The sequence below is a fragment of the Clarias gariepinus genome, chromosome 12, assembly GCF_024256425.1.
Source record: "Clarias gariepinus isolate MV-2021 ecotype Netherlands chromosome 12, CGAR_prim_01v2, whole genome shotgun sequence".
Taxonomy (NCBI): domain Eukaryota; kingdom Metazoa; phylum Chordata; class Actinopteri; order Siluriformes; family Clariidae; genus Clarias; species Clarias gariepinus.
The window spans coordinates 26,647,700-26,666,402 of NC_071111.1; the positions used below are offsets into that span (position 1 = coordinate 26,647,700).

General features: G+C 41.1%; 2 protein-coding genes across 6 annotated transcripts in view; both read left to right on the plus strand.

Moving 5' to 3' along the window:
• LOC128533813 (NACHT, LRR and PYD domains-containing protein 12-like) overlaps positions 1-18,703 on the plus strand; it is a 470,287-nt gene that overhangs the window by 217,502 nt on the left and 234,082 nt on the right. The window lies entirely within an intron of this gene.
• The window catches only part of LOC128533807 (NACHT, LRR and PYD domains-containing protein 3-like), a 143,648-nt gene that overhangs the window by 35,001 nt on the left and 89,944 nt on the right, over positions 1-18,703 (plus strand). For 3 of the 5 annotated variants that reach the window (XM_053508061.1, XM_053508063.1, XM_053508065.1), the window contains exons 2-3: positions 15,556-15,668; positions 16,966-17,079. In XM_053508061.1, coding sequence (XP_053364036.1) covers positions 15,619-15,668; positions 16,966-17,079 — 164 coding nt within the window. In that variant the 5' untranslated portion in view covers positions 15,556-15,618. Of the gene's footprint in view, positions 1-15,555; positions 15,669-16,962; positions 17,080-18,703 lie in introns of those variants that run through there. The other 2 variants (XM_053508062.1, XM_053508064.1) reach the window with 2 other exon arrangements.

The window sequence follows — 18,703 nt, forward strand, 5'->3', positions numbered from 1 at the left end:
ACCGTCACGCCTGCTAGACTGAGTTCGCCATGGTGACCGGGGACGGTCACAGCTCGGGTGGGGGCAGTGTGGCGTGGGTGGGGTTTGAGTAATAACCATCATGCTTTGTGGGAGGGACTGTTATGTGTTCACCGTGTTGGGGAAAGGTGTCTGGGGTAGTGGCTTTGGCCAGGGTGTGTGTGTGTGGATCAGAAGTGTGTCTTGTGATTGTTGGATGATAGATTGAATGTGCTGTTTGTGTGACTTTCGTGCTGTGCTAAATAAAATACTCCCAGCCATTTGCATTGGGCAGCAAGGAAGCTCACTCGTCTCTCCACGCTCATTGGTAGCTGTGAAAAACGCTACAATATTCTTAAAATTAATATATTACAAGTTGATAAACTGAAAAATCCGCTGAAAAAGGGACACTACACAATACGGTATTAGATGTCCCTCATGTCTCTGTCCCTCTGCTGTGCGTATTCATTTACAGGCTGCAGCGCGCGCACACACACACATACACACACACATTTACACACACACACCTCCCTTGCCGCAGTTGCAGCGTTTTTTCAGTTACAACAAGCACAGCGATGAGTATAAGAATAAAATAAGGTATCAGTTTGGTCTGTGTAGTTAGTGCTCTTGTATAGAATAAATAAATGAATAACATTCCAACCACCTCTCAAGAGAGTGCCATAGTTTTGCAAAAATACTTGCAAAACATCAGCATACATTGGAGGGAACTTCTGAGGTGGTCAGTGATTGATGGCACGGTCGTTCGGAGGGGGTTGTGATCACACCTACAGTTCTTTTGTTTCTAGGCTGTCAAATATCTCTTCACTTGAAATGGAAGCACAAAATTGAGGGGCAACATGCAAGGGATTTCAGCATCTCGACGCACAGTATAAGCTGTTTATAAAGAAGACACTGTTTTTTTTTTCATTTTTTTACTCTTTCTCGTGTTTACCTTGTACTGTACAATATATATTCATTTTTTAATTAGTTGCTGTAAATAAACTACATATGCAGTTGATTTACCAGAAAGGACTTTCAGTTTTTTGTGAACTAAACTTCAGGGTCAAGTAATAGCGATTTTGTTTGAAAAAAAAATTATATATATATATATATATATATATATATATATATAGCGGAATCTGAACGAAACAATATTGATAAGTTCAAGCTTAGATTAATATATAAACTGCTTCAAAGTCTTTTCACTCCGTGACCGCTGAGTATAGATACAGACCAATATATATATATATATATAGATAGAGAGAGAGAGCATCTTTATACATTTGGAATCTGCATCTACTTTTTTTTGTTGCATGTATAGAATTAGTTTCAGCTGATGATAAATGGTGTTAGGGTACTTATGTAGTGATAATTAGTTTCTGCCAAATCACTAAAACTAACAATAGACTATGAGAGGTGGTTGGAAGGTGTTACTTTAAATATATACAAACTAAAATACAGCTTTTTTTCTCAGAGGTAAACGGAAAAGTGAAGTTGTTCAGCTGTTTAGTGTCACAATGTCATAAACAGTGAAACAACGTGGACTCATCGCTGTGCTTGTTGTAACTGAAAAAACGCTGCAACTGCTTCAAAGTCTTTCCTCTCCGTGACCGCTGAAATCCGACACGACATCACGTTAGGCTACGTCTTGACTCATTTGCATATCGACGGTGATTGGATGTTGACCGAGGGCTCAGGGGAGGTGTGTGTGTGTGGATGTGTGTGTGCGCGCGCCTACTTCGTGTACTTTTATAAACATTCTAAATATAAACAAACAAAATACAGCTTTTTTTCTCAAAGGTAAACTGAAAAGTGAAGTTGTCCAGCTGTTTAGTGTCACTATGCAGATGTTACACTCAGTGTAGTTACCGAAATCTTTGATTTAGTTCTCATTCAGTGGCCACACATCACTTCCACATTTCCCTCGCTTTTATTACATGAGCATAAGCAGTGAAACATTCCGCAGGTTTATAATACACCGCGGCCAAGTGCACCACGTTCCCGCCGATTAGGCGCGTGGCAACGCTGAACGAAACGAGGCATAATCGTGGTGTTTGCTTCGGTTATGACATAGCATAGTTTATTATCTGCTGTGGTAGATCTGATTTATACAAATTTAATAATGAGGCTTTCTATCCTCAGGAGGGGTCATTACATATGTAATATGTAAAACAATATTGTTTTAGAGATAATTTCACGGAAGCTTCTAACAGAATGAACAGACTAATTAATTTTCTCAAAACCCCCGAAATCCCCGAAATGTCCTTATAAAATATCGCTAATTATCAACGCCGGGAATGAATGGCGAATTGTCAATATTCTACGGAAGCATATATATATATAAACTGCATATATGGAATGAAACCTGAGATAGTTACATATACACACTGAATGACGCATAGATAGTATGCGCGATTCCTTGCGCCATCTGCTGAGAGAAAAGAGAATCGCAGGTTGGAAAAGGCAGGAAACGTCATGCCGCCGCGCAGCTGTCAGCGATTTCACGTAAATAAGAGCAAAATAGCTTTATACTGGCTTTTACTGGTGCGATTTTAAAAATGTAAGCATACAGGCTGATTAAGCTCACAGAACTAGGAAAAGTCATGAAAGGAGGGTCCTGGATTTTGATCGAGTGTAAAGTATTTTTTTTTTTTTTACCCCCTTGCGGTCAAATGACCGCTGCTCGGCGCTTCTAGTGTTAAATGTATGTACAGTATTATGAGCTATTGATCAGTCATTATGTAAATGACTCAGTTTAGATGTAAGTAAATGCTTATTGCTGCGCTGTTTGGGGGAGGGATGTGCTGACGTTTGATCTGCTCTCTTTGTGTTTTGTGTGTGTCTGTGTGTGTTGAGAGGTGTTAATAAGTCTTACATATTCATGAAAAGTCATGGATTATTCAGTTAAACAGAAGCTCGAAAGAAACAGAAACAGAAAGTTAGGCACATCAGTCACTTTACCCCAAATAAAAGGGGGTAAAATTGATAAACCGAGATGCGTGTTTCTTAGCTCCACCCCCGTGAACACAGCGTATTCAGAGAAAAGCGCGCCTGCGAGAGGTTGTGCTTGGACCACTGAGTTTCTGCGGATTCTAAAATTTACATTGTTACTGGATGCAGTGCACGGTCTTAAGCCCGGATAAAATGGGAGGGTTGCGTCAGGAAGGGCATCCAGTGTAAAACCTGTGCCAAGTTGTAGTGCGGACTGGGTATTCCGCTGTGGCGACCCCCTGCCGGGAGCAGCCGAAAGACCAACAACAACAACCGTTTTTTCATTGCTGGAATGGAAGAGATAGAAAGTTTCCTTATCATAACATGCCTTGTATTGTTTTTAATCACTCTATACACAACCCGTTAATTTTATGCTATTTAAGAGATGGAAAATACAAATGGAATCTTTTTTTGTTTTTTATTTTCATTTTTTATGAAATATAAACTTTTAATATTTTATAATAATACCAAAGAAAATAATTGTGTATAGAGTAATTACAACAAATACAATTGATGTTATGAGGAAAATCTCCATTTCTTCTATTCCAGGGATTGAAAATAGTAATAATGTCAATTTTAGAATCTAGAATCCAGAGTGTAGGTGCATGTTATTCACAAGTTCTGACGCGTGTCTTTTGTTACACAGTGTCACTGACGACATCAGACGTTTCGTTGATTTCTTTGTCTCTTGTTTATTTTCAACATCAAAAACAACGGTTGTTACAGTTTCTTGCATAAATCCACTGTAGTCACGACAAGTGGCTTGCTGTGTTCTGTAGCTTCGATAGATTACAGTTACAACAACTTATTTTACTGTATTCCTTTTAGCTTACTGTCTCACGTTATCACGGTCAAAAGCTTGTGTGCTCCAAACCTTTCCGTATCCTTCCGTGTCTTAACAGCAACTAACAACTAACGTGCGTGATAAACATGAAACTGCATAACTGTGGGATGATGTCACAGAACAACTCATGAAATGATGTCACAATACAAATTATAAGTATGATACTTAATGCTTAATGCTTAACTAATAAACTGAAATAAGGTAAACATAACAAATCACAAGAATGAAATATGGCCCTTACATTTCCAGCCCCTAATTGACAGGCAAAAAGACTGACAATTACACACATTTTTTTGTTTTGTTGTTTTTTCTTTTTTTTACAATTGGGCCACAACATTTACTATTGGATTAAAATTTGAATCAGCTTTCTTAACACTTTAAACATTTGTTAACGGTTTAACTTAAGGTATTCATATCGCTGCGTACCAAATGAAAGGAACATGACTATTTTATAAGGTAATTAACAGTCCATTTCACATATGAGGCACAGCTTATCGATGGGTCTTTCCAGGGTACTGGTTTTAGTTTTGACCAGTACACGTCTCACAAGTCCTTTTTTATCAGGGAACACTTTCGTGATCCGTCCGACGACCCATGAATTTCTTGGAGAAGACTCATCAATTATTAGAACTACGTCTCCAATCGAAAGGTTTTTTTCTCACCTGAGACCATTTTTGGCGCTCCTGAAGCAAGGGCAGGTATTCACGCACCCATCGCTTCCAGAATAGGTCGGCAAGGTACTGAATTTGCTTCCACTTGCGACGTGCGTAAATGTCCTCTTTTTTAAAAAGTCCAGGAGGCAAGTTTGGCTGTTTTTTCATCAGCAGCAGGTGGTTAGGTGTCAGGGGCTCCAGGTCTGTGGGATCATCTGTAGCGGTGGTAAGGGGACGGTCATTCATTATAGCTTCCACCTCACACAGGAATGTGTGCAAGCTCTCATCGTTTAGTGTTTGTTCTTTTAGTACAGACCTCAAGATTTTTTTAACTGACCTTATCTGCCTTTCCCATATTCCACCGAAGTAAGACCCAGCAGGAGGATTAAATATCCATTGTATCCCCTTTCGCATGAGGACGCCTTCAATTTTTGACTGATTCCACTGTTGGATAGCTTTACGCAATTCAGTCTCAGCGCCTATGAAGTTTGTTCCATTATCACTTCTCATAACTGACACCTGGCCTCTTCTGCACATGAAGCGTCGAATAGCATTTAAGCAGGAGTCTGTATCTAATGACTGCGCGACTTCAATGTGCACGGCTCTTGTTGTCAGACAAGTAAACAATACGCCATATCTTTTAACATTACTTCTACCCCGTTTGACCTCGAAGGGTCCAAAATAGTCTACCCCTACGTTAGTGAACGGTGGGTGATCTGGTGTTATTTTATCGCGTGGCAGTTCTGACATTTTTTGTTCACTATTCTTCGCTCTGATCTTTCTGCATGTCACACAACTGGACAGAAACTTTCTCACAAGGGAATTTGCTGTCGGAATCCAGTATTTCTGCTGCAATTTTGAAAGCATATAATTCCTTCCACAATGTCCAACCTGTTCGTGAGTGTTTCTTAAAATTAGAGTTGTAATGTGTGAGTCTTTGGGTATAATAACAGGGTGTTTTGCATGCTCAGGCATTGCAGACCTACCAAGACGTCCTCCAACTCTTAGCACTCCGTCCTGCAGTACTGGATCTAGTTTGAAAAGACAACTGTTTCTTTTTACGGAAGCATTACCCTTTTGTAACATGGAAATTTCGTCTTTGAATTTTTGGTTTTGAACGAACTTAATGACTTCGTTTTCTGCCATTGTTAAGTCCTTAATTGTTAGAGACTTATGGTTTTCTATTAATGAGTTGTTTGCCTGTCCCTTAATTCTTTTTGTTCTTTGTTTAAGCATGTCTTTAACGCAAAGAATCCAGGCAACGGATCTTTTTAGCTTATACCAGTCAGAGTGATAGTTAATCAGTTTACTTACGGCATCTGTGCTCTCTGTAGTTTTTACGAGATTCACTGAGGCTGAGTGTTTAATCTCAATGTCATCCTCTTTCGTCGACAGATCGTGAATGTTCTCAGGCCATTTATTCTCTGGTGTTTTAAGAAAGGGGGGACCATGGATCCAATTGTTGTTTTTCATGAATTTTTCACAGGAAACTCCTCTGGAAGCAGCGTCAGCTGGGTTTTTTGAAGTGTTGACGTACCTCCACTGCTGTGGCTTGGTTGACTCTCGTATAATGGAGATTCTGTTAGCGACAAAGGTTTTAAAGCGAAGTTTTTCATTAACAATGTATCTCAAGACAGTTGTGCTGTCGGTCCAAAACACAGAGTCCAGCAGTTCTATTTCCAGTTGACCTTTCAACATTTTGTCGTTGTTTACAGCAACCACTGCCGCTGTCAATTCCATTCGGGGGATAGTAGTTTGTTTGTTTCTAACCTAATATATGAGACAACTCCATATCCCATTTCACTTGCATCTGAGAAGTGGTGAAGTTGTGCTGTATTTGTGACTCCAAAGTCAACTGGTTTTACGCATCTTGCTACATCAAACTCAGACAATTGATGCAACTCGTGTAGCCAGGCCCTCCATCTTTTTATAAATTGTTCGGGAATGTCATCGTCCCAAGCGAGTCTCTCTTTACATAACTGCTGCATTAAGATCTTAGCTGGCAGTATGACTGGTGCAAGGAAGCCTAAGGGGTCATAAATTGAACTAGTGACTGACAAGATTCCTCTTCTAGTCACAGGCCGCTCTTTTAAACTAATCTTGAACTTGAGCGTGTCTGAATTAATACACCACAGCACCCCTAAAGCTCTCTCAACAGGGAGTGCGTCTTTACTCAAATCTAAGTCCCTCATGTCTTTAATTCTCTCACTCTCAGGGATGGACGCTAGCAATGTACGACTATTACTTGCCCACTTGGTGAGGTGAAACCCTCCACTTGCGCACAGTTTGGTGAGGTTACTATATAGCGCAACTGCTTGACTATGACTAGAGACAGACTTCAAGCAGTCGTCTACATAAAAGTTTTTAAGTACTGTGTTGACTGCCTCAGCAGATGCATTGCTGCGGTTTTCTTCTGCTGTTTTCCTAAGGGCGAAGTTAGCTACGCTTGGAGATGATTTTGCACCAAACAAATGAACAACCATTTTATACTCAACCAAGTCCTGACTCACGTCTCCGTTTGGCCACCACAGGAAACGCAACAAGTCTGTGTCCTTTTCCGGAACTCTAACCTGATAGTACATGGCTTCCACGTTTGCCATCATGGCAACTTCCTCTTGTCTAAAGCGTGTGAGCACCCCAATGAGTGAGTTTGTCAGATCGGGTCCCTGCAGAAGCTCGCAATTTAATGATATTCCCTGATAGCTGGCAGCACAGTCAAAGACTACCCTTAGCTTTTTCTTTTGAGGATGGTACACACCATGGTGAGGTATGTACCACACTTGCCCGTCTTGTCGACTTAGGTGGGGTGTGGGGACCTTGACTGCATGACCCTTCTCAAACATGTCGTTCATGAAGTTTAAATACTCTTTGTAAAAGGAGCGGTTATGCTTAAACTTCTGTTTAAGGTTCAGTGCGCGCTGCATGGCTGCGCTTTGGTTATTGGGCATTTGAATAGCTGCTTTCTTAAATGGGAGACCGATGTAGAAGTGACTATCGGTAAACTGCAGAGAGTTAGTTACAGAGTCTAAAAACTGATAGTCCTCCTGTGACAACTCAGCTTTGTCATCACAATTCCGTTCAGGAAAATCATGGTTGTACTGTTGTATCAGCATTTGTTCTACACTTTCGATGGAAACTCTGTTGACTGCAACGCTCACTTGCTCATTGTCACATGTGCCTTCCTCGACCGACTCTCGAAGAGGTCCATTTATGGTCCATCCAAGAGCGGTCTTTACTGCGTATGGCCCATTGTGCCTGCTGTTAATTACTCACCATGGTTCTAGGAGCCTGTGCTCTTTGTTGCCTATGAGAATTTCAACTCCAGCATTAATGTGAGGCAGTTTTACTTTGCTGAGGTATGGCCACTTATCGATGTCGTGCTGTTGTGGAATGTTTTCCACTGAGACTGGGATACTCTTTTGTGTGAACACCTTGGGGAGTTCAACAAAGGTGTTTTCTTCCAGACTACTAACCTCTAGGTCAGTAAGCACGTAACTTTCTACTTGTTTCCTCGCGTTCATGGTGCTTAACATGATGTCAATTTTTTTACCTTGTACGTTTAATCGCCTTGCTAATGACTCTGTACAAAAGGTAGCACCTGGGTCCATAAAGGCGTATACTTTTACTGTCTTGTTGCCTTTCTTGGACTTTATTTTAACAGGTACTATGGAGAGAATACAGTCATCTCCAGCCCCGATACACGCACTCGTTTCGTGACTCGCTGCAACAGGCAATGTTTGAACTGGTTCGGTTTCGTCAGCCTTTATGATCGCTTGAGCTGTGTCTTTTGCTGCAATGTGTAGCATGCGAGGATGTTTCTTTGAGCACAACTGACATGTAATTTTCTTCGTGCAGTCTTTGCTTAAATGTCCTTTTACTAAACAGCCAAAGCAGAATCCATTCTTTTTTAGAAAGTCCAATTTGACCTTATATGTCTCATTGTTAAACTGGTGGCATTCATCTAGGGTATGATCTTGCTCACAGGATGCACAAGGTTTAGTGAAGGCACTAATAACTAATTCACCACTACTCTTTACTGTAATTGAGTCTTTATGATTTTTACCAACCTGTTTTACGCCGGTCGCAAAGCTGCTACCTCTCTTTTCTTCCATTTTCTGCTTGAATCCTGGAAGGGGTTTGCTGCTGTGTTTTTTACCACTAGTCGAAACGTTCAGGTCTCCAAAAAGTGGGTTGGACATTACCTTTGCTTCTCGTTCTACGAATTTCATCAGCTGCACGAACTTAGCTCTTTCCTCATTGCGCTCCTCGTACTCGTATACGTGGCTTCTCCATTTTTCACGCAATTTGTAGGGCAGTTTTGAGGCAACACTCCTCAAGTTGGTAGCATTGTCTAGCTCATCCATGTAATCGATGCTTGACATGGTATTATAACATTTTACTAGGAACAGGGAGAAAGTTTTTAGCGACTTTCCGTCCTCTGACTTTATTTCCGGCCAGTTGAGTGCCTTTTGCATCAGCGTTGTAGCGATTATTTGTCTATTTCCGAAATTGTCATGTAACAGTTTCGTGGCCTCTGCGTAACCACGATGTTCTGGCATGAGCTGGCAGCTTGTCACTAGGTCCCTAGGCTGTCCTTTAGTATACTGCTCAAGAAAGAACAGCCTTTCCAGATTGCTATCAGTTTTGGTTTCGATGGCATGTTTAAAAGCTCTTACGAAGAACGTGAACTCAAGAGGGTCACCATAGAAATAAGGAACGTTACGCGGAGGTAAGGAAAGTTGCCTTTGACTCTTGGCAAACATTTCTGTAAGATCTGCCTGAATTGGCATCCTACCCTGAGGCTCCACTATGTCAGTGTTGTAAAGTGAGTATTCGTTACCTTGGGTGGGCCGTTCCGTTAGGGTGCTTGACATTATGAGTTTGGCACTCACTGGCATGCTTAAGTGAGTTGCTCGGAGGCGTGATGGCAGCTCGAGGTATTCCGTTGCCGAACTGTGGTTGCAGTGGTTGTTTTGCTCTGGGGGCATGCACCACTCGTTTCGACGACCACGCTCCGTCTGGCAGGATGTTGTTTTTTGCGGTTCTGGTAAGAATTTAGTTCAGCATCGGCCATTGCAAGCGCCGTTTCCATTTCCAGCCTTTCCTTTTGTGCCTTTAATTGTGCTTGTTTAGCCTTTAGTTGTGCTTCAATTGCTCTTCCTCAACCTTTAATCGTGCTTTCAATTGCTCTTCCTCAACCTTTAATCGTGCTTTCAATTGCTCTTCCTCAGCCTTTAATCGTGCTTTCAATTGCTCTTCCTCAGCCTTTAATTGTGCTTCCTCCAGCTCCAGCGCCTGCCGATCTCTCAAAGTTGCTGCTTTAGCCAGCAAAGCTGCTCTGTTGGCTTCTGCCTTTTTTAGTCGAGCTTCGGATGCTGCTGACGTTAAGGACCTCTTGGATGCCGCTGACGTTACGCTTCCGTGCCTTTGGGGGGCGGGCGTCTTGCGCTCCAGCATTGACACACTGTCGTTTGGCGAAACTCCATCGTCATCTGTTTGGGGCAACTTAAAGCGATTACTAGTGTCCGCGATCCACGACTTTACTCTTACCATGAATTCTGTGCAGCGCGTCAATCTAGGGTAAAACCAGTGGTGCTGATCAGTTTCACGCTCTTCATCCTTTGCGCACGATCGCACTGTTACATTGCTTTCAATGAAGTCATTTTAGCAGCGCTTTGTATTGGCGGCGCTTGGCTTTAACGTCATGCAAATTACAAGCATTGTCCTTAAGCGCCTCTAGTTCATTGTATAATACAGTCAACTGACTCCACTTGCCTTCTCTGGCGCTCTTCAGTTCGTCGAGCACCATCACCTGCTCAGATTCGGCGATAGCGGCGTTGTCCTCACCGTGTGACATGGTGAAGTTTAAGGCAGGCAAGTCCTCTTCTCGCTTTCGGTTTCGGTTGCTCCTTTTCAGTCGATGCGCGTTTTCGAAGTCGCACGCGCGCTCTTCACACTCTTGAATCACTTATCTTCATTTCTGCGGCGGAGCAAGCTTTTGACTTTAATGTAGGTGCATGTTATTCACAAGTTCTGACGCGTGTCTTTTGTTACACAGTGTCACTGACGACATCAGACGTTTCGTTGATTTCTTTGTCTCTTGTTTATTTTTAACATCAAAAACAACGGTTGTTACAGTTTCTTGCATAAATCCACTGTAGTCACGACAAGTCGCTTGCTGTGTTCTGTAGCTTCGATAGATTACAGTTACAACAACTTATTTTACAGTATTCCTTTTAGCTTACTGTCTCACGTTATTACGGTCAAAAGCTTGTGTGCTCCAAACCTTTCTGTATCCTTCCGTGTCTTAACAGCAACTAACAACTAACGTGCGTGATAAACATGAAACTGCATAACTGTGGGATGATGTCACAGAACAACTCATGAAATGATGTCACAATACAAATTATAAGTATGATACTTAATGCTTAATGCTTAACTAATAAACTGAAATAAGGTAAACATAACAACAAATCACAAAAATGAAATATGGCCCTTACACAGAGGATGAAATTTGCACGAATTTTAAAAGAGGCCCGAATCACTGCAGGTCTTCAGAATCCAGGTGTTAAAGTGTGGAGGGGTGCATTTCAGTTTATCTGAATGTATAGGTGAAAACAGCTGATTGACACCTGGGGAGGGTGAATAATTTGCATTTGAATGTTGTCTGCTATTGTAAAGCACACAGTAACACTAAAAGAACAACATCCCAGGACAAATAGGAATAAGAGGCTCTGATTATACTCATAAATATTATTTAGTCCAACAAAATTCCTCCGCGCTCTGGAAAACTTTATGCGTGCGGTTGAGCGCTGATTAGACTACGTAGGACGACAATAGCCAACATTTAGAAAAAAGGAGGACAATAGCCCATGTTTAGAAAAGCATTTTTCTTTAAACTATAAAAAATAATCCTGCATCTATTTTTTAGGTGTCACAGTGATGAAAAAACTTTATGATTTTGTAAAATAATGAAAGTAAACAGGGTACGCTATTATGTATTGTTTTCGGTGAACTTTTCGCGTCAGAAAATGAACCGAAACTCCGTGTATACTCGCCTCACAGACATGAAAAATATATACTTATAGAAAGTGAAATGTCTGCTTTTAAACTTATGGAAAAATTTTTTAGATTATGTATTCCGTATGAAAAGTGAATTATATGCGCATGCCACTGCTGCGGAGACGACGAAAATACAGGATATCCAAAACCAAAGAAATCACTAATTTATCAATGAATTATTAAAATGGTCAGAGTCGGTCTCCTTGCTGTTTTTCCCCAGATGCATTTTTTTTTCAACTTTGTGTCCGGTTGAGCGCTGATTAGACTACGTAGGAAGTTAAAGAGGAGGATCATATACAGGTCCTTTTCAAAAAATTAGCATATTGTGATAAAGTTCATTATTTTCTGTAATGTACTGATAAACATTAGACTTTCATATATTTTAGATTCATTACACACAACTGAAGTAGTTCAAGCCTTTTAATTATTTTTATATTGATGATTTTGGCATACAGCTCATGAAAACCCAAAATTCCTATCTCAAAAAATTAGCATATCATAAAAAGGTTCTCTAAACGAGCTATTAACCTAATCATCTGAATCAACTAATTAACTCTAAATACCTGCAAAAAGATTCCTGAGGTTTTTAAAAAAAACCCAGCCTGGTTAATTACTCAAAACCGCAATCATGGGTAAGACTGCCGACCTGACTGCTGTCCAGAAGGCCATCATTGACACCCTCAAGCAAGAAGGTAAAACACAGAAAGAAATTTCTGAACGAATAGGCTGTTCCCAGAGTGGCACCTCAGTGGGAAGTCTGTGGGAAGGAAAAAGTGTGGCAGAATTGCTGCACAACGAGAAGAGGTGACCGGACCCTGAGGAAGATTGTGGAGAAGGACCGATTCCAGACCTTGGGGTACCTGCGGAAGCAGTGGACTGAGTCTGGAGTAGAAACATCCAGAGCCATCGTGTACAGGCGTGTGCAGGAAATGGGCTACAGGTGCCGCATTCCCCAGGTCAAGCCACTTTTGAACCTGAAACAGCGGCAGAAGCACCTGACCTGGGCTACAGAGAAGCAGCACTGGACTGTTGCTCAGTGGTCCAAAGTACTTTTTTCGGATGATAGCAAATTTTGCATGTCATTCGGAAATCAGGGTGCCAGAGTCTGAAGGAAGACTGGGGAGAGGGAAATGCCAAAATGCCTGAAGTCCAGTGTCAAGTACCCACAGTCAGTGATGGTCAGGGGTGCCATGTCAGCTGCTGGTGTTGGTCCACTGTGTTTAATCAAGGGCAGGGTCAAAGGAGATTTTGGAGCACTTCATGCTTCCATGTGCTGAAAAGCTTTAAGGGGATGAAGATTTCATTTTTCAGCACGACCTGGCACCTGCTCACAGTGCCAAAACCACTGGTAAATGGTTTACTGACCATGGTATTACTGTGCTCAATTGGCCTGCCAACTCTCCTGACCTGAACCCCATAGAGAATCTGTGGGACATTGTGAAGAGAAAGTTGAGAGACGCAAGACCCAACACTCTGGATGCGCTTAAGGCCGCTATCGAAGCATCCTGGGCCTCCATAACACCTCAGCAGTGCCACAGGCTGATTGCCTCCATGCCACGCCGCATTGAAGCAGTCATTTCTGCAAAAGAATTCCCGAACAAGTATTAAGTGCATAACTGAACATAATTATTTGAAGGTTGACTTTTTTTGTTTTAAAAACACTTTTCTTTTATTGGTCGGATGAAATATGCAAATTTTTTGAGATAGGAATTTTGGGTTTTCATGAGCTCTATTCCAAAATCATTAATATTAAAACAATTAAAAGGCTTGAACTACTTCAAGTGTGTGTAATGAATCTAAAATATATGAAAGTCTAATGTTTATCGGTACATTACAGAAAATAATAAACTTTATCACAATATGCTAATTTTTTGAGAAGGACCTGTATGTCACGGGGTGCGCCCAAATCTACTATCGCTTCTCACTCACTCCGTAGGCTCCCTAGATAGGCGGCACCCACTTCTGCAGGTATGCAAACAGACGGAGCCGTCTATTTGGGCCGGCTGGCGATAATTAACGTTAATGGGATCTCGGGCTTGCTTCGCATTATAAAAGCAAAGCGCGGAGTTTAGTCTGGGTTCCGGGAAGTACGTGATGCGGTGGAGCAGGACAGAGTGGCATGCGAGTAGGGCGATGTGACGGGCCCCAGGGACTTTAAACAGGACACTGGAATTTCGCCCTTTGATCCCCGCGCTCCAGCAGCGCCTTCGCGTGCATCGTTCTGCCACTCCACCCACCGCCACCCTTCGCCAGCCGTGTGCCCGCATGCCAGCACGGCACTGCCCCCAGACCTGCACGGGCACTTCATCCCTTCTCCTTTTTTTCTGTCCTCCCTCTTTTAACCCTTACCTTCCCTATTTTACTGAAATAAATTATCCTTTTTCCTGTAGGACCTCGCCTTGTGCCTGTGCTTCATGGTGCCGCCCGTGCAAATGGGGTCGAACCCGTTACAGATACCAAATAAAAATCCCAAGCCAAAACCTCATTTCAATTAAATTAACAAATATTGTAGGTTAACAACAATAGCCCACGTTTAGAAATTCTTACCGAGGCTGCGTTGGGCCGGTGTTATGCGCAGGACGCCGGGAGATTTCCTGAAGCTCAAATCTCCGAAAACTACAGTTGTGACACAATAACAGTAATATTTCAAACATTTTGCAGGCTGCCGTAAACCAATTGTTGGGTCACAATAACCCAACCAGGTGTTCATTTGTAAATGACTCACTGCATCCCATTTGACCCAACATGAGCAATATAACAATGTGTTTAAAGTACCCGAAATAACCCAGAATTTTGACCCAGCATAAACCACCCTACGATGTGTTTACAGAAACAACACAGCATTTTTAGTGCGTCTTTTTTGAGTTATTGTAATGTTTTATTCTGAAAGTCTATTGTACCAGTTATTTCTATATTTTAAAAGTTTGATGTATTTTTTCATGTATTTAAAAAAAAAAACAATAAACAGATACAAACAGAGATAGGCTATATAACAGTCTATTCTTTGTACAAATAAAAGTATGAGCTAGTGAACTTGATCGTCTGTCCAAACAACATTTAACCAATGTTTGTTTTTTTGATTCATTATTATACAATAAATATCAAAAGCTCTGGTTCAGATTTTTCTTTTTGGAATTTTTCAAGTTCTCAGATGTGAAAATTACAATCACTTTAGTATTTCTTCGAAATAACACATTGTTAAGACTTTTTTATGACTTAATTATATTTAAAACTGCGGCGAGAGAAAAATATCACCTTGCGCCACCTGGCGGTCATTTTCACGAATGACTTTAAAATGCAACTGATTTATTTTGGCTGCTGATGTTTTGCCACGGTGGTGAGCGTGGCGGTAATAGGCATTCTGGTTGTCTACCTATTGTAGTATGTTCCATTTGCGCAGATTACATACTGTATTAAAAATTTATGAAAAAGTTACGATGATATGGGGGCCAGGGGTAGCTCAGTGGTTAAGGCATTGGACTACGGTTCAAAAGATCCCAGGTTCAAACCCCACAACCACCAAGTTGTCACTGTTGGGCCCTTGAGCAAGGCCCTTAACCCTCAACTGCTCAGATGTGTATTGAGATAAAAAAAAAAAAAATGTAAGTCGCTCTGGATAAGAGCGTCTGCCAAATGCCTAAATGTCAATGTCAATATGATAGAGAAGTGCCAGAACACACATTACAGCTGGTTTTGTCTCTCAAAAAGCATGTTTTCATAGGGCTCACTTGATACACAGAGGCAGTATTATGCTGAAACAGGTTTCAACCTCTCAGTTGTGGTGAAGAGGAATTTTGTATATTACAATTTCCATATAGTGTATTCATTGCAAACACATAAAATTTATAATTTAACTAAAGTTTTTAATATTAAAGGAAAGCTAACAGTCACCACTTAGCATATAATTGTTATTCACTGTATGAACAATTATGTCCTTATTAATTTAAGCAGATACTTAAAACAGTAAAGTGTGTAAATAACTAAATGACTGTCTGTAATGTTGTGCAGTAAACTCCTAGGAGAGAGATCAGAATCAGCAGCACCCAGCTGTATCTCCAGAGTGATGCAGCTATGGATCGTCCTCTGTGGTTTAAAGCTGGAGACTCCTCACCTCTACACAGGTTACGTCTCCTCACTGTTAATGTCACTGCTGAAGTCACAGTTAAAGGGAAATTCATCTAGATAAACAGGAGGACAAACTAAATACTAAAACACCATATCTGTTATCTTTATTGAAGCCACTATTAAGTGTCCAAATATGTTTTTGTCTTTTTTGTTTTTGGTTGAAAATGTTCGTGGTATCTTTAAAATACAGTAAATGTCACCTGGTTGGACATGCTGTTTTGTGATGTAGGTAAATTATGATGTTCCTTAATATGGCTTAATTGTCCAAAAATGTTTTTCTTCACTGTATGATTTGTCATCACCACTTACAATTTAGATATTGATAGGACACCAAGATAAAATAATCTTCTAGAGTTATATCAATATTGAACCAGGAAATCTTGCTTTATGTAGTAGTAGGAGTTACTCTGGTGAAACACTGAATTAACAAAGCATTAAAAACCTTAACTAAACAGGAAATGGTTACCCAAGATTTAGTGATGTGCATGGGGAGTGAAGACTGGCCCATCTGGTCCAAATGCACAGATGATGTACACTGTATTAAAATCGCTAAAAAAGTTAATACTTGCTAGGGTAGAAACGTGTGAGAATACGCAATACATCACAGCTTGTTTTGTCTCTCTAAAAAATAATAATAATAAATAATACTCCAATGCTCACCTCGCTTAGCTGTATACCATGTCAATGTCCTGTTTTCCTATTTTTGCCATGCATTGTTTGAAATTTAAATATACTTTATGGCTAACAGTTTGTGACACCTCACTAAGACACTCATGTGTGCTTTTGAACATCTCATTCCTGAGTCAGTTCCACTTTGCAGTTTAAAATAATCTCCACTCTTCTATGAGAGTTTTTCACTAGAGTTTGGTGTGTAGTTGTGGGGATTTGTTTTCATTTAGCTACAAGAGCATTAATGAGGTCAGGCACTGATATTGCATGAGGAGGCCTGGGTGCAGTCAGTCTTCTAGTTCATCTCAAAGGTGTCCAGTGGGCTTGAGGTCAGGACAGTGAAGTTCACTCTTATTTTTCACTTCTTTCACTCCAGGCTTGGCACTGCGTTTTTTTTTATGAAGCGCAAAGTGTTGCATATTACAATTTCCATACAGTGTACTTATTGAGAACACATAAAATTAATAGGTTAACTAAAATTTATAATATTAACAAAAAGCTAACAGTCACCACTTAGATAGTAGTTACAATATGAACAATTATGTCCTTATTTAATTAAGAAGGTACTTAAAACAGTGAAGAGTGTATATAAATAACTAAAGGACTGCCTGTAATGTTGTGCAGTAAACTCCAGGGAAAGAGATCAGAATCGACACCCAGCTGTATCTCCATGAAGAGTGATGCGTCTATGGATCCTCCTATGAAGTTTAAAGATGGAGACTTCTCACCTCTATGCAGGTAACGTCTTTTGTCTGATAAATGTTGTATTTTTTAAGTCAAGTCAAGTAGGCATTTATTGTCATTTCAACCATATACAGTTCAGTACACAGTGAAACGAAACAGCATTCCTCCAAATGCCAAAAAAGACTAACTAGCTAACTTACAAACCTAATTAACTGACTAGCTGAGACAAGACAGATTTTAAGACAGGTTTTAAGTTACCAGAAAAACTATCTAAATTTTTCTACAAAAGAGACAACATAAAGTGCACGTTAGGCCCGCCATTTAAGTACTCAGTTATTTATTTATTTATTTATTTATTTTATAAATTTAGTCGTGTCCAATTCTTTTTCCCCGATTTTCTCCAATTCTCAATTATGTCCAATTCCTTTCCGTCACTAGGGGGGGCTCCCACATTAAGGCTACTTACTACCACTCAGCCAGGAGGGCTGTGGGCTGTCACGTGTTTCCTCCGAACCACGTGTCACCAGCCGACCTCTTTTTTTCGGACTGCTTGCTCACGCACCGTTGGGGGCAGCGTCACACACTCGGAGAACAGCGCTATCTGCTCCCTCCGCATGCGCGAGCTCACAGACGTCCTGAATGGCGTGAGCCATGTTATTAATGTGAGAGCACTAGTACCTCTCATCTCTCCCCGCTGAGAGAGTTTGGCCAATTTAGCTCTCTCGAGGCCTCCGGCTGTGAGAGGTTACAGCATCACACGGGGATCGAACCAGCGATCTCCGGATGATAGGGTGAGCATTTACCACTGCGCCACTCGGAGGCCCAATTTAGTTATTTTTCAGCAGTCATTCCCAATCTGTTAGTGTGTGTGTGTGTGTGTGAAAGCCTTCCTACAAGCCCCGCCACCGATAACCCATCCCCCTCTGTTATTCCTGCTGTTATACCCCTATCTTACCTACTGTATGCAGTTTGACTATGCGGGGGCCGACGTGCGGAAAGATGAAAACCTAATCTCAGCGCCAAAACTCGCGCTGAATCATAAGCCGTACTAACGGCCACCGTGCGAAACCGCGTTGGTGAGATAGTGGTATTAGTAGTTAACAGATTATGGGCCAAACTTTGCTGAGTGATGATGGTAGAATAATTATAAAGGTCTTGACTAAAACAACATGCATAAGGAATCACAAAGAAGTTTTAATTTTCTGCAATGAAAAAGTACTCTAACTTAGTTACTTTTATCAGAAAGTAACACTAATATAACTGATTACATTTTAAAGACAGCAATTTTGTAATGTAATTAGTTACTTTAAAAAGTAACGCCTCCCAACACTGTTGAGGAGACAGATGGCTCGTGGAAAGAAGCTGTTACATAGTCTGGATGTTAGTGCCCGAATGTTCCGGTACCCCTTTGCAGATGGCAGGAGGGTGAAGAGTATGTGTGATGTGTGTGTCCGATCAGCCACAATGCTGGTGGATTTTCGGATGCAGCGTGTGGTGAAGATGTCCTCGATAGAGGGAAGGGAGACCCCAATGATCTTTTCTGCTGTCCTCAATATCCGCTGTAGGGGTAGACAGTGATGGGCTGCTCAGGATGCTCTTGATGGTCCCTCTATAGAAGGTGGTTAGGATTGGTGGTGGAATCTGGGCCTTCCTCAGCCTTCTCAGGAAGAAAAGACGC